Source organism: Canis lupus, chromosome 2 (assembly GCF_011100685.1).
Source record: "Canis lupus familiaris isolate Mischka breed German Shepherd chromosome 2, alternate assembly UU_Cfam_GSD_1.0, whole genome shotgun sequence".
Taxonomy (NCBI): Eukaryota; Metazoa; Chordata; class Mammalia; order Carnivora; family Canidae; genus Canis; species Canis lupus.
The window spans coordinates 81,598,450-81,620,081 of NC_049223.1; the positions used below are offsets into that span (position 1 = coordinate 81,598,450).

At 52.8% G+C, this 21,632-nt stretch overlaps 1 protein-coding gene across 7 annotated transcripts in view; it reads right to left on the reverse strand.

Annotated features, from left to right (window-relative positions):
- Positions 1-428: 428 nt before the first annotated feature.
- The window catches only part of FHAD1 (forkhead associated phosphopeptide binding domain 1), a 122,462-nt gene continuing 101,258 nt past the window's right edge, over positions 429-21,632 (reverse strand). For 4 of the 7 annotated variants that reach the window (XM_038531924.1, XM_038531926.1, XM_038531923.1 and 1 more), the window contains 9 exons: positions 21,298-21,430; positions 17,757-17,886; positions 16,788-16,915; positions 14,091-14,183; positions 13,432-13,652; positions 12,755-12,920; positions 7,988-8,068; positions 5,371-5,424; positions 429-975 (listed from right to left, as the gene is read on the reverse strand). In XM_038531924.1, coding sequence (XP_038387852.1) covers positions 859-975; positions 5,371-5,424; positions 7,988-8,068; positions 12,755-12,920; positions 13,432-13,652; positions 14,091-14,183; positions 16,788-16,915; positions 17,757-17,886; positions 21,298-21,430 — 1,123 coding nt within the window. In that variant the 3' untranslated portion in view covers positions 429-858. Of the gene's footprint in view, positions 976-5,370; positions 5,425-7,987; positions 8,069-12,754; positions 12,921-13,431; positions 13,653-14,090; positions 14,184-16,787; positions 16,916-17,756; positions 17,887-21,078; positions 21,196-21,297; positions 21,431-21,632 lie in introns of those variants that run through there. The other 3 variants (XM_038531921.1, XM_038531925.1, XM_038531927.1) reach the window with 3 other exon arrangements.

Below are 21,632 nucleotides of genomic sequence, written 5' to 3' on the forward strand. Positions count from 1 at the left end.
TCCCATTGTGTTCGGCTGTCCTCGCCACACCAGAAAGGCAGCGGGGGGACAGGTGGATGGAGAGAGGACATGGGAGCAAGAAGAAGGAGGGTCTCTACATACCCCGTGATAAAGGGGTATGTCCACCTGGGCAGCATGTGGGTACTTGGGTCTGTCCTCTGGGACTGGCATTTGACCCCCTGGGGCAGCAGAATGGGCAGGATGGGATGGGAGTCAGAAACCGGGTTCCAGGCCCAACTTTTGGATTTACTAGCTGCACGATTTTAGACAAGGCAGTTTAACCTCTCTGGGCCTTGTCTTTTTGGGGATCAAAATGGGGATCATTATACAGTTATACAGTTTACCTCCCAGGGTTTGGGTGAGGATTAGGTGAGCATTTTGAAAACTGCAGAGTGCCACATAAATATCAGTGTCACGGAAGCGATAAGACGACTCGGCATGTTAAATTTATTATAATAAACTTAGATATAAATGTGCTCGACCACGGCCAGCCAAGGTTGCCATTCTGTCCTGTGGCCCCTAGTCCATGTCTTGCGTCTTGCCAGCTGTGGGGGTGGATGTGTGGGTGCCTCACAACTCAGGTATGGAGTCACATCATTGTATCTACCAGACTTGGGAGTCTGGGCTTCAAACTCACATTCTTCCTATGCCTGAGGATGTGTACGTTCCTAAGTATTTTTCGAAAGAACCCCGACTCCTGCATGCTCCAAAATACAACACGGTGCAAACACCAGTCTAGGAAGCAACCTACTAGGGTAACAACCTTTAAAGTCCTATACAAGTGTCTTAGTATTTGACACAGAAGAGTCACACACATGACTCACGGAGGATCACACAAGGCCCGACGGGATGACATTTCTAGTTCTTGTCGCCAGGCTTAGAAAACAGAAGGCTCTGGCTGGATTTGCTGGATGTGTCTCTCTTCAGCGTCTCCCTTTCTTGGTCCATCTTTGGGGTGGCTTTTCTGGCTCCAACCTTCAATGAGCAAGAGAAACAAATGCACAAACTCTGTAATTGTGGCAAGATCCCAAAATATTCCGCTCAAATGATTTTTTTTTTACTCAAAATAAATTTTTTTCTGCAAAAAATTATATATATGTATATAATTATAGAGAGGGAGGAGGAGGGAGGGAGAGAGAGAGATGCGTAGAAAGCAGCTAAAATGATCCACAATTATCATACTACCCAAAGGTAAGCATTATGACTGTTTTGGTGAACACCCTTCCAGATACACAAATAACATTTTCCCTTTTTACATTTTTGTGCTTTTGGAACTAGGAGTTTCTTATGATGGGCACATTTATTGTGATGGAGTTCCTTTCTCCTGGAAAGCTCTTACAGGACGGCATGTGTCTTAAGTCTCTGATGTTGGCCTTTTCTGAGCGCTGCCCCTCCTAATCTGGCCTCCCCGTGTGTAACGCTATCCCTGGTCACAGTTGATTGGGTACTTGGCACGGGCTGTGCTTTTTTAGATGATCACGCCCAGGATTTGGGGTTACGGGCTCTGAGATGCTACTCACTTCCCGGGCCGGTCCTTAATTTTATTTATTTATCATTTTTTAAAAGATTTTATTTATTTATTTGACACACACACAGAGATAGCCCAAGTGGTGGTGGTGGGGGGCGGGGGAGGGAGAAGCAGGCTCCCTGCTCAGCAGGGAGCTTGACTTGGGGCTCAATTCCAGGACCCTGAGATCATGACCTGAGCTGAAGGCAGATGCTTATCCGACTGAGCCCTTGGGCTGATCCCTTAAACCAGAGTGAGGTCATCTCTTCCAGTCGTATAACTGGAGAAAGAAGAGAGGAGCAGGTGCAGGGAGACAGAGGGAAGGAATAGTGTGTGAGCACGCGTGTGTGTCAGGGAGATGACGCCTGGGCCCTGGGGCCTACCAGTTCTCTTTTGAGGCCGGACCCTCTTTCAGCCCTGTTTTCATGACAGACGTGCACGCCTGTACCCCCTATAAGAGCCCCCCATGCCTGTTTCTGAGCAGGTTTCCATTAGTTGCAGCCAAGAATCTCCCTCTCACACACTTCTGTACTTGCTGTACGTGGGATCATAACTTGCAGCTTCTTTCCAACAGGCTCCAAATTCCGGCTCTATTCTGGCAAGGATTTGACTCCAACTGGAAGGTCGCATATCCCTGGGGCGGGGGTGGGGTGGGGTGGGGTGGGTGGAGAGGGCTCGGCCACTTACTACAGGGCTCTCAGTTTCCTCATCTGTCCAGGAGGGATTAGAATATATATCCTGACTTCTTCAGGGGCCGAGAGAAGATTCTGGGTGGATTTTATTTTTATTTTTATTTATTTTATTTATTTATTTTTTTTAAAGAATCTTTTTTTTTTTTTAATTTTTATTTATTTATGATAGTCACAGAGAGAGAGAGGCAGAGACACAGGCAGAGGGAGAAGCAGGCTCCATGCACCGGGAGCCCGATGTGGGATTCGATCCCGGGTCTCCAGGATCGCGCCCTGGGCCAAAGGCAGGCGCCAAACCGCTGCGCCACCCAGGGATCCCCTGGGTGGATTTTAAAGGAAGAGACTGCTAGGACCATCTCTTGAGCTCTTTTCACCCAGGCAGTATAAAAATCACCTCCTGAGGCCCATGCCCGGGGCTGACAGGGGGCCTTGAGTGCGCTTTGAGACTGCATCCAAAATCATTTCAGGGTGAGAAGGACTAGCTCCCTCTCTACATGAGCCTACAGAGTAAATCTTGGTCCGAATGCCCAGGGAAAATGAAAAAAAACAAAAACAAAAACAAAAACCCAAAACAACAACAACAACAACAAACAACAAAAAACCAGACAGCAAATGTCAAAAAACCTCTCCCAATCCACCTTTCCTTTATATCCTTTTCTGTTTGATTTTCCATAAAATTGCTGGTTGTGGATGGTTCCCAAATACCAGTGCCCTGACCCCATGTGAAGTCGGCTGTTTAGAGTTGGAGTCAGGGAATTTGTTACAAATAAAGGGTGCCCAGTGCCAGCATCCTCAGCCCCCGGGTCCGCCAGGAGCTTGGGGTGGGAAGCGCCCCAGAGCAAGCAAGCTTTGCTCCGCTTTGGAGTGACAGGGTTGTGGGGTAGCAGAGGGCAGGAGGGTGAGCGGGGAAGAGGAGGACGCTGAGGCACTTGGCGGGGAGGGCCGGGGAGTCGTGCAGCCCCCCCCTCCAAGCAGTGACTAAGCAGTGACCGAGCAGGGACTGAGCAAGGACCGCAGGTGAGCACCTTGCCTGAGGCTTGCCCGTCAGGGAACCACAGGCCTCACCCTTGGAATGAAAGGGCGGGAATAGAAGCTGGGCCTTGAAAGGGAGCCGCCCAGGTGGAAATGAACTCAGGACACACGAGTGGTGGCTGCTTCGGGCCACTGCAAACATCTAGAAAGACCCCTTCGCTCCCACCGGGCCTCGGCGCTCTGTTTCAGCTGCTCCTCTTGGGGAGGCCTCTCCTGGCCTTTGTGAGTGAGGCCTTGTGAAATACGCTCCTGAACTCGGGCATCTGACCTTTGTTCCCAAAACAGGGTGTGCAAGGTAACTATTTAATCAGTACTGTATTTACAGGAAGGGAAAAAGCAAAAAAGCAAAAAGCCCAAGAACGGAAGCTGGCAAGGCAGGGGAGTTTGTGCGTGTCTCCTGGGATTGAGCCCTGTGCTGTTCACCCTTCTCATGACTCTCAGGAGTCTCCTAGTTGCTCCCCCCCCCCCCGCCCCTGAAATCTTTATATGATAGCCCTGTGTATACATATATGTGCATGCTTCCTACGCCTAAAAAATAATTTGCCCTCTCAGGGGTGATCGTGCCCCCTGCTGAGGATTCCTGATTGAACCCCAGCACCCTGGACAGTACCTGCCTTGTCGCAGGGTCTCAGTAAATAGTCCTGGGACTCCTGGGACACTATCTTTCTGTTCACTCTTGTGTCCCCCACCCCCACCCCACCCCCAGAGTGGCACGTGGCCTAGGCCAGGTAGTCAATAAATACTTGTTAACCAGAAGATTTTCCTCTTTAGCCTACAACCCCCAACAACTACAGATGCCTCTTAGCTGCAATGGCAATCAATACACAGTCACCGAACCGCACAAGGAAGGACAGGAAACAGAAACCCAGAGGCCCTCCGAAAGGGAGGTGGAGGCTCTTTTATGAGTGGGCAAGGGTGCAAAAGCAGATTTTCCGTGTCCCGTTTTTCTCAAGGTGGCCTTGGTGACTGCCCCCCTCCAAGGACTCAAGGCACGCTGTAGAGCGAGGGGATGCCCATGCTGCACTTTGTAAGGACTGTGGAGGAGACCTTTCTGTGCCAAGGAGATCCTAGACACCCAAGCCCTAGGCTCGGGCTGGGGGCATGGCAAGCTCACCGTCTGCCACATCCTGTTCTGCCCACGGGCGGCCGAGCTCGGGGGAGCCGTGCAGCTCCGAGAAGCAGTGTGCCCAAAACGTCTAGGGCCCAGCTGGCGTCTCCTCTGTCATCTTCCAGCCCCAGGTGGTCCTCAGCTGAAAGCCCCCTGCAGGGCGGTTCCTGCCCTCTGCTGGCTCCGCCCTACATATGGGTGCGTGAGTGACAAACCCCCCACCTGCTCCCACTCGGCTCGGCAGGTCTCAGAGCTCAGGGGAGCCCTCAGGACACTCTACCCTCTTCACATCCCGCGCTGGGTAGTAACCACCTTCCAGACTCAGAAGGGTGTTGGTTGAGAAGAGGCTTCTATTCTCCCAACGTGTCCCTTGGCTAGAATCTCTTTGGTTTTTACTAATGACAATTCTGTTGTCTCAGAATTACTGTGGCCTTTTTAATAAACCTCGAATGTGGCTCCTGTGTCTTATTCCACCGCAGCGTGTTCAGCTTTCAAGCTTCCTGGGAGCTCACCTCTACTTCCTGCAGCGTGGGAATGTGCGTGGGTCCATTCCAGTTGCAGGGCTGAACTGTGAATGGCAGCGTTTCAACATGTTTAAAATTTCAGAGTCTTGATTCTCAACTCTTAAAGGAAAAAAAGAGTGTTCTAGAGGATGCTTCCTTGAAATACATGAGGAAAGTCACCCGGTACGTATCAGGTTGATTTATGATCCGGAGGCTGATTCCCTAAAGGAGGGGCCGCAGTGCTCACCTGGGCGTCCAGGTCTCAGTGAGTTACAGCTCCCTTATTGAGCTGTGTGGCTCTGGACCAATAACTTTAAAGTCTCTGCACTTCAGACACCTCATCCGATAACGGAGATATGAGAACAATACGTACCCCCAGTGTTACGAAGATCGAACGAGACATAATGCCTGTCGAGTGCGTAGCTCTGTGCCTGGCACATACTAAATGCTCAGTACGTCACGGATGGGGTATTATTGTCAACCTGGGTTTCCTGCTGACGTCCTACTGTTTTCTTTCTCCTTCTAGCTCACCTGGAAACTTGAATTCTGCATCTTTTTCTTCACCGTCTCTACAAACATTCGTCTCTTGAATACAGAAAGAATATGGACAAAATTTAGCTTTTGCCCTTATTTCCCTTTTACATCAAAGAGAAGTGTTTTTTTTTTTTTTTTTTTTTTTCCCTCAACTTGCAGATGTTACCCATTTGGATGAAATGCTGGGCTGTCCTAGGGATGGGGGCTGAGCAGGTGCGTCTGCAGGAGGGGGCATGGCTCTCAGGCACTGCTACAGTGGCCTGCTGGGCTCCTTGGGGGATCTCTGTTCTGGATTCCAGAGGAATCTGAGAGGAGGAGAGCCCTGTCAAGCCCCTCGAGGGCCCTTGGAGGAATATCGCAGTCTTCTGGAGGACAAATCAGCCTTCGGTGGAAGTGGACCCTCCCACACCGATGAAGAAGCTGAAGACGTGGGTTTCTACCGAGGCATCCCAGCAGCCCCGGACATGATGGGAGCCACAGTGGCTAACCTCCCTGTCCGGGACTGCAGGAAGCACCTGCTCGGGAGCCAGCCTCATGGCAAATCCGGAGCTGGCCCTTCCCCTGGGGTTTGACGGCTGCTGCTGACCCTGGTCTGCTCGAGACCCTGCACCTCTGGGATCTCCTAGATGCTGGGGACACACCAGTGAGAGCAGGCTGGGATGGAGCAGGGGTGTTGGGAAGGGGGTGTGCCTCGGACGGTCCTCAGCATCTGCTGGAGGCACCAGTCAGGCGCCTATAGGGGCTGAGGAAGTGGAAGAAGTAGGCGGAGCGAGCTGGGTGGGGAAGGCGGCAAACCCACAAGCCCAGTGCCTTTCTAGGGGGCCTGGAAGATGGTAGCTGTGGTACCAAGGGGCTAGAACCGCCCCTCAGGATGCCCAGAGCCGGAAATCCTGAGTATTTTGTGAAAATGCCCTATTTGGGAATTACTTAACCCCTCCCCCGCCCCCAAAGAAAGGAAAACCCATGAGCAAAATGAAACGCTTCCGTGGACTGCCGTTTTGTGTCATCTGCTTCAGAGCCTGCCCCCTTGGCTTCCAGTTGGTGCTCAGTAAATGTCTGTTGGTGGGGTTGCCAGGTGAAAGATGGGATGTCCCATTAAATTTGATTTTCAGAGTGGAAAGAAATAATTTTTTGGTATAGGTATGTCTCGTGCAATATTTGGGACATACTTACACTAAATAGCTATTTGTGGTTTATCTGAAATTCAAGTTTAACCGGGCATCCTGTTTTGTCTTCCTTGCCCTTAATCTGGCAACTCTACTGGGTATTCGCAAAACTCCCGGAGGAAGCGAGCAGGGCCATCTTTTGGATAGGGGACGAGTACTTGTGAGTCTCTTCCCTTCCCACTAAAGGGTGCCACCTTGCCCTTAGAGCAACTGGTCGAAGAGGGCTTGGGGCCTGTATCAACTGAGCTGTCCTCCGGGTGTTTTTCATGGAGAAGGCCTTGGGCCCAGTTGAGAGGAGTTAAGCTTAGAAGACAGTCACCAACCAAATTCCCAGATAATTGTAAAGCAGCAGTTTTTAAACCAGCAACCTGCCTTCCTTTTATTTTTTTACCCCCCCCCCCCCCCCGCCCCCCAGCAGAATGCTTGAAGCAAAATCCCGTGAGGAATTTGGCCTGTAAAACAGATAAAGGAGAACTTTGCTGGGAGGAACAAGGTGTGTGTGTACGTGCCTGGGGGTGGGGTGGGGTGGGGATGTTGAGAGTCACACCCTTCCATGGCATCCAAGGGCTCCAGGGAACCCCAGTTTGAGCCCTGCCCCAAAACCTCTTCCTTGGATTAAATCCAATCAGTGGACAGCAGCTGAGCACCAAAGGGCAGATCCTGGCCCCTGCGCCCCTGCTTTTACTGAACTTTCCTCAACTCCCTGGGCTGTAATGACAATAGTCTGTCTCCAGACCCGTCCTCAGACACGGCCCAGCCAACACTGCGCTGCTCTTCTTAGGGATGTTGTTCATTATACCACGCAGTGTCCTCTCTAGGGGGAAATCCTGCACAGTCTTTAAGAACACTTCCGAGTGTTGCATCCATCGGTAGCTCGTGGACACTGTGACCTCTGGGTTTTCCAGATGCCACCGGCTGCCAGAAAGCCCTGTCAAGCGCGGCTCCCCATTGGCAGGTAGGGAGAGCTGGCACCTTCCTCCTCACTCCTGGCTCCACTTTGTGCCCACCCACTTATTGCACTCTTAGGGCAGGGGCTCGTGGGGGTCCCCACCCCTCTCTTCTTCTTTTCTCATGAACCGTCTCCAAGTCCGTAGATCACTTCATGCCTAGGGTGGTTGCTCAGCCCAAACTGCAGGGCGCTTCCGAGCGCCTTACCTCCAGACAGTGCCCGGGACCCTGGCCTGTCACTTAGGTCATTTGCTCAGATGACAGGCAAGGGAGGGGCGGGGGCGGGGAGGGGAGGTGCGTGGAGGTGCGTGGAGGCGCGTGGAGGTGCAGCGAGGTGCATGGAGGTGCGTGGATGCTCCCAGACCAGCACAAGCTGGCAGGCACACGGTGTGCTGGCAGCACACCGGCTTCACTCATAAAAAACAAAAAAACAAAAAAAACAAAAAAAACAACTGTATCTACTTCGTGTCTGGCTGTGACACCAGGAAACCTCTCCATACCTGCCTCTCTTTTTCTTTGAAGGAACAGTTGCAAGGTGTTGATTCTTTTGAATTTCTCTGTTCGTGATCCTCTAAACGTTCCTGAGTGAAAACAGCAGGTGTGCAAGAGAGCGTTTAGTGTGTCCTGTCCCGTTCCGTCCTGGGACACCCCTCCGAGGTTTCTAGGAGACCCTGGGGCTCACTGGATCCGTGGGCAGAAGATGAAGGGTGGGGATGGCCTTCTCTCCTATTCACCTGCTGCCCCGGCCCAACCACTTTTACCTTCTCCTCCTTGTGTGGGGCAGAGGGCGCCGCCCCACGCCTACCCACCCGGTCTCATCCCACACACCATCTACTGATTTCTACTCCTTGGTCAGAATCACGCCAGTGGCACTGAAGAAACCTCGATCTCGAGAATGCTGGGGCCCAAGAAAATTTTGGAAAATCGTGATTTAAATGAGATAGTGATGACATCGATGTCGGTGTAGGAGCTCGGATCCAGGGGTCCTGCGTGCTCAGGGTCTTGTGCCCGTGCCCTCCCCGAAGCGAACGCACTGGGTTAGGTGCTGCCTTTACTCTCATCTTAAAGATGAGGGACCTGAGCTAATTAAGCCCAGGGAAGATCCAGCTGGGCTGACTCCACCCCACCTGGCAACCTGGTGGCCACGTCCCTGGCCGAGGTTTGGTTGGCAGGAGAACTAAGGGGCTTCCCCAGCAGCCAGCCCAGGCTCTTGAGCCTTTCTCCCACTTGAAACGCTAAATAAAGGTCCAGGAAGGGGGGCCGGGGGCTGCGTGCTTCCCAAACGGCAACTTCTGTGCATTTAAAAATTTCCTATTGAAAATTCCCCCCCCCCCTGCAAAAAAAGAAAGAAAATCCCAGCCTTAACCCATTCACAGACAGTATCTGAGCTGCTCTTGGCCGCGGCCCTAGCTGCACTCGCCAGCCACAAAGGAGAGCTGCACAAAGAGCTGCGGGCCGCAGGCGCGGGAAGGCAGCTCGGGTTGGCGGCCTGTGTCAGCTGGCAGGAAGCTCTCTGGAAGAGATGCAGTTGTCCTCTCTCTCCCCTGCGGTGGCCATGCATGCTCTGCACTGGGCACTGCGGGCATTAGGTCATTTAGCCCTCCCGGGGCCCGCTGTTATCATTTTTGGTTGTTTTCGGGGAGGACCCTGAGACACAGGGCCTGGGCCTCTTAGGGTCACTCAGGGCCAGAGGTGGGGCTTAAACCCTATTTGCTGGGCTCCAGAGGCAGCCCCTCAACTCTGAGGGACACAGCTGCCTTATCTAGCGTGGATGAGACTGAGCGTAGCCTGGGCCCCTGTCATTGTCACCGTGTCACGTGGAGAGCGTGGGAGCGCGCCAGACCCAGGGCATCCCAGACTCCAGAGCTGATGACCGCAAGGTTCTCTGTGAATGCCCAGCCCTGAGGTTTTCTCTGCATTTTATATCAAGTCTCATTTTCACAGCCAAAGGTATGAGCGTGGAAGTAGGATTCCAGAAAGTTCTGCTTGGTGAAGAGATGTTCAGACATCAAACTAAAAACTACATCTTACTTTTAAACCCCTCCTCCCCCCCTTTTTTTCCCTCCCCCCTTTTTTTGAGGAGAGTTCTGGTTCTGAAGCTCAAGGGGAATAATTTCATTAACTAGTGGTTCAACCACTCCTTCTCTATGAACGGGTGAAATTTTATACACGAGACTGGAAACGTTAAGGGTCCTTGTGAAAATATTAGGCATAAAAGTTAAAACCAAAAGGAATTCTATTTTCCTCAAGCTTCCATTTCTTTTTCTTTTTTTTTTTTTCCTCGAGCTTCCATTTAAATAATGAATATAGTCCTTGGAAGGAACTGAGGCCAAGACAGGTGAATACAAGTTGCCTTTAGAATTTATGGTTTTTAAGTTTTATTTATTTATTTTTATTTAAAAATTTTTTAGAATTTATGTTTTTTTTTTTTAACTTTAAAAATTTATGAGTTTTTATCTCCTGGCAAACAGGGATTTCTGACAACATATTAATAACAAACCTTATTAATAGCAAACCCAGGCCCTGGAGTGATGGTGAGTGGGGGTGAGGTGGGGGGCTGCCTCCCAGAAAGGGAGGTGCCAAGAGCAACAGGTGTGAGTGAAGACGTGAACTTGAGTTGGGGAGGGCAGCAGGCCCGGGCTGGGGTGGGGGTGGGTGGTCCCGTTTCTGCTGCTGGGCAGCCAGGTGACGCTGCCCTCTGTCAGCCTCTCTGAATGGATGGACAGGCGCCAGCATTCCTTGCAGGGTTGATGGGACGGACGAAGCACATGCGGTGTGGAGCAGGTGCCTGCCACTCGGGAAGCGCTCAGTAAATAAGGCCATCAGCACTGCTGTGATTGTGGCTGTACTTTTCATAATCTTTCCCTAAACTGTGAATTCCCTGAATTTGAACGTTCCCAGTTCCAGCTCTTCTGGGGACACAGACGGGGAGGTTCAACTTGGCCATTTTAGATCCTTCTCCACAGAAGGATGTCTAGTGCCCAACAGGCTGGCATGGCCCCTGCATTGTGTATGAATGAGGCAGCTCATGAATAATGCATGTAAAGCCTGATTATGTAAATCCTCAGGTTCTCTTACATTTTTAGCCAGCACATGACAATGGCCTTTTTTGGGCCCTTTGCCTGTCCCATTCTGTGGTCTGGTGTTTCGGCTTTAGGGGCTAGCCTGCCAAGTCCTGGGGGTGGGGGCACCTTAGGGAGGGGTGAGCTCTCCAAAGGGCACATCAAAGGAAAAGTCAGAGCTCTGTCACTGGCCCGGCTCTCCCCGACTTTGCATGGTGTGAAAGGAAATTGTCCTTGGCCTGGGCTTGTGATGTTTAATTCAGGGCTGTGGATGCTAGAAACCGTGCATCTGGGGCTCCCTCAGAGCAGGAGAGGCTGCCTTCATTTCTACAAGCCAGGGAGTCTGGAAGGTTTGCAGGATGGAGGGCAGGCTCCTGCAAGGAACTTATCTGAGCAGGTTAGGGAGGAGGGCACCCTTCTAGAGCCTTCTCTGGCTTGGCCTCCTTAGAGCTGATGCAGGCAACACACAGACACGCACATGAAAACACACACATGCAAACGCACAGATATACATGCACAAACACACATATAGCACATTCACACTTAAATGCACGTGCACATGTGTACGCATGCACAAATACACAGCCCTGAGTCAGGAAAACGAACAATTATAAGAAGAGTGGGGAGAGCCCAGGAGAGAGCACAGAAACTAGGGTCAGAGGTCTGGGGCCAGGTCTAGGCTCCCCTCGCCAGCTACTGTGTGAACTTGGGCGAGTCTCTTAACTTCCCAAGGCTCAATTTCCTCATTTGTGAAGTGGGGGTCATCACACCCACCAGGCCTAGCTACCAAGGCACCAGTAACGCTGGTCGGGGCTGCAAAGCCGGGGGCCTGTAGGTGGTCCTGAGATGGTGCTGATGGTAACTCCCCTCGTGTGTCTAATCTCAGTCTTGAACCCGCTCAACCTTAGGCGAGGGTTAAGAACGAGGGGGAGTCTGGTTTGGAAGTGAACGTGGGAGCGAGCGGCTGTGGGTGTGAACCGCAGAGGAGACAACAGAGCCCCTCTGCCCCCGGGGTCGGGGTGGGGGGACAGGTGCAGGTCCGCTGGCGGGCCCCCCAGCGCTTGTCTGGGTGCCGCCCCCGTGTGCCCGCTGTCTGCTGCGCCTCTGAGGGCTCTGAGACAGCAGCGTGTACCCGCCGGGGCCAGGCCCTGGGCCACATGCTTCAGAGGCAGCACAAGTGTCCCCAACCTTCTGAAACCATGTGGCCTGTGAGTCCACACTGTGTGAGCTTGGCTAGGGAGGGTTCCTGCCTGCGTGCAATCGTCCCAACAACCTGCAGGGCCGGGGCCCTCGGCTGCTGTTTGCGGGCGAGGAGACAAGGTTCACGGCGGGGAATGGATTTGCACAAGGCCACACGTTAGTTAGTGTGGGGGGGACGTGACCCTCACTGGCTTCTGCGCTGTGTGTCATAGGAAATAACGGGGTGAGGGGAGGAGGGGGCTTTGGCTGCATCACCAGCCTGAGTCCGAGTCTGGAACCTTGGTTTCTCAAGGCAGCGCTACACCAGGCTCCTGCCGGAGCCACATCACTTCTCCTCCTGCCTTTCCCGGGGGTGCCCACAGCCTGCAGCGCGCACCCGCCCACGCCTCTGGTGGACCCACTCCAACTCTCCTTCGAAACCCAGTACAGGTGTCATCACTTGGAAAGCGCTTCCGCTCCCGGCATGCCCTGGGCTGGCTGAGTGCCTGCCTCTGGGTGACACAGCCTGAGCGCCCTTTAGACAGAGACTTCGAATCATTAAATCAGCTGGAAGTCAGCTCTGTTCTGACTGTTCTGGCCTAAAGGATATGGCCAAGGACATCCACTCATCTATCCTCACCCATCCATCTATCCATCTGCCTGAGAATCGGTCCATCCAGCAATCCATCCGTCCATCAATGTTTACTGGATGTCACCTATGTTCTGAGCACTCAGAATAGTGATTCCAAATCTTTATGCACAGGTTGCTTATCCGTCTGTGTATCCCTACCACCTGGAGGGACGGTAAAAATACAAACACGAGCCACGATTTAAAATGATACAGATGAGCTAGATTATGAGCTTCGGAGAGGTTAAGAAATCCGCCTCGGTGTGTCTGGCATCTTCCTTTGCATCAGTGAGTGTGTTCTATGCTGCCTGGACCCCCTGGGCCCTCACTTTGCCGTTTCTAAAGGGAGCCCAGGGGCTGCAGCCCCCGAGGTTCTGCTGCAAGCAAGGACCCCTCACCTTCTGCTGCCGAATGGCCCTGTTGATCCTCTTCTCCTGCTGCAGCTGGTGCTCCATGCGCTCCAAAGCCTCCTTCAGCAGAGCCTTCTCTTCCGCCTCTTTGTAGATGTTGTCCTCCAGCTTTGCCACCTGCGACTGGTACATCTGCACGGATACTTTGCTCTGCCTGGGCGGAGGGGAGAGGCACAGTCTCTTTCCCCCTCCTCTTTCTCATTCGCCATCAGTGGTCCCAACCAGGGAGAAGCTTAGAATACTTCCGTCTGCGGCTTAGTGGCTTCATTGCGAGCAGATTTGGGGCGAATGAGGCAGAGTAAAGGGCTCCTCCGGTGCCTAAGTGTAGCTGGAGGGGATGCCCCCAGGTTCCTCCTCCGTTTCCCAGGGTGGGTGTAGGGGAACTGCAGCCCCTGAAACCGGGTGGGGCTCAGAAAGGTACATACTGTGAACCCCAAGTCAGAATCCACGCGAGGTGCAGTTTGCTCATGGACACAGGACAGAGTGAACACTGAGCACCTCAGCCGCTGCTTTCCCATAGACAGACCCCCCCCCCACCGCCCCCATCAGGCCCCAGTAATCACCCCCCCACCCCCTCCCCCAAGGCCTCTGCCTGTCGGGGACCTGCGTCTGCTGCTGCCCTGAGCACGGACGCCTGGCCCTTTCCATGGGGTCCCCGACGGTACCTGAGCTGTTCTATGTCTTTCTCGTATCCTCTCAAAAGCTCCTCTTTTCTCTCCAGCCGGTTCTTGAGTTGGGTGATCTTATCGAACACCAGATCGAGGTCCCTTTGTCGGAGCTCGTTGACTCTGTCTCTCTCTTTTGGGGACAGGTATTTCATGGATATGTGACCCGACATATCCTTGATGTTCATCAGACTCCCGAGCGTCTTGCTCATGTCCATGTACTACAAGGAGAGCGTTTGGCAGATAAGAGGCCTGGCCCGAGACTGCCGGTGGCTGCTTTGAGGAAGCAAACACCTCACTCACTCCATTTTGTTCATTTTTTGCAATTGCAGAGAACACACACACACTTGGGAGCGAGTGCAACTGGGCTTTTCGTGATACTTTCATTTACTCCACATCCCTTTATGCTACGCCTTTTTGAGAACCAGGAGGAAAAGTGACAACAGACATAAACATTCATTCTAACTACCTCGTGTTTCAAGGAACTGGCCTGTGTAATGTCTCACCCATGCTGGGCGAGTAGATGGGTCTTGCGGAGGAGCTATTATAACAACCGAGCACGTGTGTGAGGCTGATGTTTAGTTAAACTCTCCGGTGGTTAACGATGACGGTGGGGGACCCAGGTTTGGACGGGAGGGGACGATGCTGTATGTACATACCAGCTTTTCACTGAGATCTAAAGCCTCAACCACATCCATTTTCCTGGACTTTTCGGTGGCCGGGATGGCTGAGTTGGCGAGGCCATTCAGAGGCTGAAATAAAAAAGAGGCAAAAACGCTCTTGGCACGCCGTTGTGCATTTCTATATCCTGGAGATAAAGCGCTGTGGGTACCGAAGAATGACTTGGGAGAGTCGGTTTTCATTTCAGTTCCTGTCCAGCCAGTCTGATGCCCCTGTCAACTGCTTTCTGGGAACTGCGCTCCTACCCTTCTGAATGTGACTCCCTTTGAAATGGCACATCGTTTGCCTTGTTCTCTATCTTCCCTCTGGACCAGCGGTTCTCAGTCGAGGGTGATCTCGTCCACCCTCCCCTGCGTGCCCCAGGACCTTTTTTTTTTTGCAATGCCTGGACACAGTATTGGTCGTTGCAAGTGGAGGTGGGGAGTACTATGGGGCAACTAGAGGACAGGGATGCTGCTAAACATCCCACAGTATGTAGGATGGCGTCCCAAACAAAGAATCCCCTGGCTCAAAATATCAGTAGTGCTCGGGTCGAGAAACCCCAGTCTAGATGACAAGCTTCATAAAAACAGAGGTCGTATTGCTTTTGCTCACGGTTCCATTTCTTGTGCCCAGCATGGCACCTGGTAAAGTGCCACAGAGTGGGCAGAGGAAATAGCCTTCCTCCTTTTATTAAAGGAATCTCATTTATAGGCAACAGAACCTACACCTTCCCTCACCACATTTGGCCAGACCCTCTCCTTGTGCTGGAAGCTGCTGGGCGAGCGTCACTTCAGACCCACTCCAGAAACAAGGCCCAGTGGTGTTCACAGTTGTGCCCTCACTGACACCCTCTCTGCCAGCTGGCGGCTCAAAGTCCCTGCTGATTGTACAGAAAAGCCACCTGACGGATCAGGGAGTCCGAAGGACCACAAATAACTGTAATAAATCTCCCTAAAAAGCAAACTGGGTTTTAAGTGCTTGCCAGCCGCAGCATTTGCTGGCACCATGCTGTAAACCTCTGAGACTAGAAAAACCCAACTACAAAACTGTAAAGGCTCAGAAAGTCACTCTGAGAGATAAGCATGTGCGATTTGTCTCTACATCTAGAGCCGTGAGTGTGAAGGAGGGGATTTGAGAAGGACAGAGCCCGAAGGACCCCTCTGGGTCTCTAGCCCTAGGTGGTGTCCTCTGCACCCCGCTCCAGGTTCCCCTTCTTTTCCTGATGGAGGGTCATCTAAGGCAGAGTCTGGCCTACAAGGTCCAATCACACGGTGCCCACGCCCTTCTCTGCAGATTAGCAGGGAGCTAGGGACGGGCGGCCAGGGACCCAGTCCTGGTTCCATCGGTCATTACGCCGTGACATTGGGTGAGGTTCTTGACTGCATGAAGTCTTAACTTTTCTTATCTGCAGAACAGGGATCATATAATAGTAACTCTGTCACCAGGCCACTGTGAGGGTCGAATGAGAACTGGCTGAATGATAAATGATAGCTTAGCTCCGTGCCTGGCACACAGCAAGCACTTAATAGATGTCAGCGAGCCTCCCTGCTGCTCTCCCTCTTCTTTTTAATTTGCATTATTGCCAACCTTGGAGGATCGAGGTCTTCTGAGAGGGTTGGGGGCTTTCCTGCTCTGTGGTGGTGGTGGGGGCAGAGGGTCAGCGCTGGGGGGAAGGTGACTCTTGGAGGTCAGGCTGTGAGAGCCAGCTGAGCTCCCCACCTGGGGACTGTCCCTTCCGCTTCCGACCTTGGAGAATGGGAAAGCCAGCGTATTCCCGAAGACTCGCATCCCTAGCAAATGTCTAGAAAAACTGGGCAGGAGAATGTCGGTACAGATGGGATGACTTTGGAATGTCTTCTAAAAGCCTATGCGTGGTTTAGATGCGGCTGTGGCAGCAGGCCGGGCCCACAGGCCCCGCGATTGACGCTGACCTGGGCGGTGCACCGTCAGGCATCAATCAGGCGCCCATCGAGCATCCATTTAGGGCCCAGGGCACCTCCAACATAACAGCCAAATCCCTTTTGAAAATCCTAGCAAATAAAACTATTTCCCTTAAGAGAAGAAGGTTTTCTTGAGTGACACCATTTAAATACTATTAAACAATCAGAACAGCTATCATTTATGAAGTGTGTGCTCTGAGCGAGACGCGGGGGTCAGCCCTTCCCACTGCGGCCTCTAGGTTTTCACCGTTTTGTAGCTGGGATAAAGCCTCCCAGAAAGGCTCTAAGAGCCCGCCCGAGGTCACACAGCTTGCAGGCTGGTGGTCCCTCTGACTCTAGAACTTGTGTCCTCTTCATCAACCCACCTGCTACCCTTTAGGTGTTTGTGCTTTCCAGTTGGCCGTGAAAAGCAAACTTCAGGCAAACTCATGGCATAACTTTAAAAATTAGCCTGTTGAATATTTTCTGTGGAATATAACACATCCTGTGAAAAGGAGGGCCCACCAGAGATCGCTCCTGGTCCAGCGTCCGTGCTGTGATTTAACACTCTGGGCGCAGGTGGAAAGGAAGCTGTTCAGACACGGGGCTACCGGTACGGCAAAGCACCAAGCAGGTGGCACAGACGCCGGCCTACCAGGGAGGCCTGGCTCCAAACCACAGACACGCGTGGCCGTGCCAGGGCACGCGGCTAGTGTCCGCCCTCACGCCCACCCTCTCCACGTGTCACCGCAGAGATAAATTTTCTTTGGTTACCGCTCCGATCTCTATTCTTGAGAAAGTCGGCAAATCATCAGGTTTTGCGTCCAATAATTTCTGGACATTTTTGTCCATTCTGACAGTCTGTAAGTCTAGAAGTGATTCACTCAGGTGGTCCTTATGATCTATAAAATAAACAATTGAGAGTCAAAAGAAAGGGTCAGGAAGGAGTTATTGCACGTAATAATCACGGCTGCTGGGGTCCCCGGGTGGCTCGGTGGGTTAAGCACCTGACTTCAGCTCAGGTCATGATCTCAGGTCCTGGGATCGAGCCCCGAGTTGGGCTCCCCGCTCAGCGGCGAGTCCGCTTCTCCCTCTCCCTCTGCCTCTCTTTCCCGTCCGAGCCCCACCCCCGGCTCCTCAAATAAATAAACCCTTAAAAAAGAAATCACAGCTGCTGTTTACTGGTCCTTTACTGCAGGCCAGTGTTAATCTCCGCCCTCCCTTGGCAGGTGAGAAATGGGTCTAGACAGGTAAATGGCTTGACCAAGGTCACACACAGCTAGGAGGAGGCTGCGGCCTCGCAGGAGCCAATGTCGAGGCATGGACGGTGAACTTTCAGCCACAGGAACCAGGATGGAACTTGAACCCCGGCTTCTGAATTCCTGCCAGCAGCAGGTGCGGTGTCTTGAGAACGCTATCCCCTCTAAACAGAGTATTCTAGGAGGTTCCCCTGGGGCTGATTCTTGCAGTATTAGTCCGGGACAAAGTTCGGGCCACAGCGAAATAAGAAAAAGGACAATGTAGTGAGTTTTTCATGAAATCCCATTTATTTAAGATGAAGACTTGCCCTCGACTCTGAGACCATGCCTGCCGTCTTTCCTTGTATTACAACGTCCTTTGGTTATGAAGTGATGGGCTAGAAGCGGGTGGTCCTGGCCGACTGTCAGTGCCCGGAGTGACCTCTAGAGTCTGGGGCTCAGGGATCTCAGCGGGGAGTGGGAGACCAGCAGGGAGGGGACTTACTTGATGAGCAGGCCTTCTCCAGCTCCTTAATTCGCGCACGCAGTTCAGACAAGGCCTTTCTCTGACGCTGAATGATTTCCTCGTGTCGGGACCCTTTGCACTTGGCCCCCAGATCACTGAAGGATTGCTCCTAGGGCCAGAACGGTGCGGAAGGCGGCTTTATTAGGGGTCAGACTCTTATGTTCCAAGAAACATGTACAATTCATGACTGGCAGAGGCCCTGTCACTTAGTACCTCGGAAGCTACTGTAGGGGGCTTTAGCACAGAAGGAAATTTAAATTCTTCATTTCAAATAGAAAGTCACATCTAGGAAGATTTCCAGCTCTCTTACCTACTTAGCATATCTATAAATGAAAACCCCCTCTATGTTCCCTCCCCGTGTTTTATATTTTCTTCTAATATTCGTCTAAGCTTGGGTTTCCATTTGTTGTCATTTGGGTCTCGTCTCGGAATAATCACATCAAATTCCGATTCTGCTCCAGGAGGGGCATTTTTAGATGAGAACACATGGCATGGTACTTTCTTCCTGACTGGTAATAAGGATGGCTGTTCGATATTTGCTAGGGGGAGTTTGATAGACTGGCTCGCGTTGGTCTGGAGAAAGGAAAAGCTTCCTCTGAGACTTCTGGAGGCTCTACTGACCCACAGGCCTCTCTGGGATGAGGCAAATGCTCTATATCTGTGCTATCCAGTATGGCAGCCACTGGGCACAGCGCTTGAGTAGGGCTTATGAAGGGCATGGCCAAGGGGAGGCCTGCTCCCTCTTTTAAGGGTCTGGTCCACCTTTCAGATTTTGAAGAGTGCAAGTTATACCTTTCAAAGAACTTCCCAGACACACACAAATTTGCACACAGGAGAACCTGGGTGGCTCAGTTGGTTGAGTGTCCGACTCTCGGTTTCAGCTCAGGTTATGGTCCCAGGGATCCTGCCCTGTGCTGGGATCTGCACGCGGTAGGGAGTCTACATGAGGGTCCTCTCTCTTCCTCTCCTTCTGCACGCCCCCCCCCCCCCCGCTTGTGCACGTGTGCCCTCTCTCTCAAACAAATAAATCTTTAAAAAATTTGCATACGGGGGGGGGCCTGGGTTGTCAATTGGTTAAGTGTCTTCCTTCTGCTCAGGTCATAATCTTGGGGTCCTGGGATCGAGCCCCGAGTCAGGTTCCTGGCTCAGTGGGGAGCCCGCTTCTCCCTCTCCCTCTGCCCCTCGCCCTGCTTGTTCTCTCTCTCTTTCTCTCTCAAACAAATAAATAAAATCTTAAAAAAAAAATAAAAAATTTGCATACAGGTTCTGGAGGTTCAGGGTGCCCCTGAAGCCCAGTAACGGACTCCATGCACCCCACGGGCTCTGTGAGAGCCTAGTCCCGTCTCCATTGGAGACTGTGGTGTTCCCAGGGCCCAGCACTGTGCCCGAGCTTAGTAGATGGTCAATAATTATGGAGCCTGAATGAACTGAGGTCAGAAACAGGAGCAGGAAGGAGCTTGTCTCAGCTTCCTGGCTGGGACCAGGGCTCAGCAGGAAAAAGAAGGGGGCACTCCACCCCTGGCTGCACTGAGTAGGACCTCATTTGACCGTGACACCGCCTTTAGCCTGCTTATATGCTGCATGGCTGGTCCACTCTTCCCAGGTGGCTTCAACACTGGCCTTGCTGTCTTTGGGGATGTATGTTTGCCCTGGCATGTCCTGTATATGTGTGTATGTGTGTGTAAGGGCACATGTGCAGGGGTGTGGAGGGGAGGGGAGGGGCTACTGACCTGGGGGTGGGGCAGCCACAGCAGCGAGGCTCGAGGCTCGGTGACAGCCTTTATTCATGCCTGAGCCCGATGTAACCCTTACTCATGGCTCTTCTGGGAATTTGTTTATTTAAAGATGGAGATTCTTTCTCATACAACTCTTAAGCCCTCTGACCCACTCTGGCTCAGCAAGCAGGAAGTAGCCTGCGTTTAGAAAGCCATTCGGAAAAAGAACAAATACTTCTTTCCTTTTATCTTGCAGCTAATCCCTCCCCGATCCTCTTCAGCGAATCCTGCCTCATCAGAGGAACTACTAATCTCAGCGTCCAGGCAATGATCCGTTCTAGCAAACTTGTGCGGGGTCGCAGGGGGGTCTGATGTGAACGGGAGCCCCGTGTGCCCGCCTCTGCGCCCAGCACTGGGCCTGGCATACAGCGGGCACTCAATAGTTGTTGAACCAATGCATGAATGAGGGCGGGGTCGTGCACTAAAGAGCTCGGGATCCCATCAGGTCTGCGACAGGAGGGAGAAGTGCTCCCTGCCCCCCCTAACCCCGGGCTCAGGGCGTGGGACCGCCCGGGCCCCTCTGGCTTCTCTGACGGCACTGGGGACAGCACTGTGCCAAGGCCAGCTGGCTGGGCCGCCGGGCCTTTCATCCAAGCTGTGTGCGGCCCGGCTCACTGCTGTTTGGCAGGGGAATGGCATCTTGGAGAAAGCAGGAAGGCAAGCTGACACATTTGGCCCCGTTGCCAAGTGAAAATCCAAAGCCCGTTACTGAAATGCCCTGTTCTCTCGTTTCATGAAGCAAAGAAGAGGATGTCCCCGGACTCCAGGAAACCCGAGGCCTCAAGGGGCCGCCGCAGCCCACAGTCAGTCTTCGTGAGTGTGGGTGGCACCTCGGGGGCGGCGTGGCGAAGGTGGTCCTCACCCAAAGACGTGCGCCCCGTGGGCTGCACGGCTCGGGCTTCCAGGGCTGCAAAGGAAGCTGCGGAGGGACAGCCCTGGAGCATGAGTGGGAACACGGTCCGGCCCTGTCAAGCCCGATTTAGGATGCCCCCTGCACCCAGCATGGTCACATCTGGGATCTGTCCTACGGACACACCTCCAAGGACACTAACTATAGCAACGTGGGAAAGTGGACACAACCTAAATGTCCATCAGTGGGGGACAGGGCGGATAAAAGGGGTGCAGTGAATTCTACGCACCCAATTAAAAGAGCAAAATAGGTCATTATACACTTATTAGGAAAGAGGCCTTTACGTAGTGCTCAGCGGGAGAAAACCACAGTGCAGCACACATGTGGCTCCGTACCATTATTTTGCAAAGAGACCTATTAAGTCAACACGTATCTATAGGTTGGGTGTGTCTGTGTGTGCATAAATCAAATTTATTTCTCTACAGCCCCCCCAAGGCGGTGGCTGTCATCACCCCTACTTTCCAGGCAAGGGGGCCGGCACACGATAACCTCCCCGGGGTCAGCGTTTCCGAGTGCAGGAGTCCCACTCAGGGACGGAACCCGGGCAGCCCGGCTGACCTTCGAACACTGCAGGGTCGCGCCTGAGGGTCGGGCAGTCTCTGTGAGGCTGAGGGCTGGTGGCGCACGTGCCGACCGCGGCCAGCAGCCGTGACCTCCAGGGACCGCGGGAGGATGGCCGGGACTAGCACTTCTTAGTCTGCACGTTCCGTGTGAGCAAGTCATATTGTTGGGACTTGGAATGAAAATATTTTCAGAAGCAGAGACAGACACCCTTGGGCTCTTTCTTAAGCATGTCCCCCCCGCCCCCGAGTGCCCAGGACTGGGTGGCACTCACCTCTTGGCTGCTCAAGAAAGTGTCAGTGTGGACCGGTTCGATCTGTACCGAGATGTCGCACATCTGGGTCTTGTTCCTGGGCTTTTGTTCCTTCTCCCTGTAGAGCTGGACTCTGTGTTTCTCTTGGGAGGCCCTAGGGCAGAGAAGATGAGTCACTGGACAGCACGATGGCTGGCAGCGCGAGGTTCTAGGAACCCTGAGTGACCTTTGTAGCCACTGGCGGAACAGAAAAAGGAACCGGGTTGCAACCTTCTGGCTTCGAGTCTCCTGCCTGCAGGTTTCTAGAGACTTCAGTTTCAGGGGATTTGAGAAATGGTGGCCCGGGCAGTAGGCAT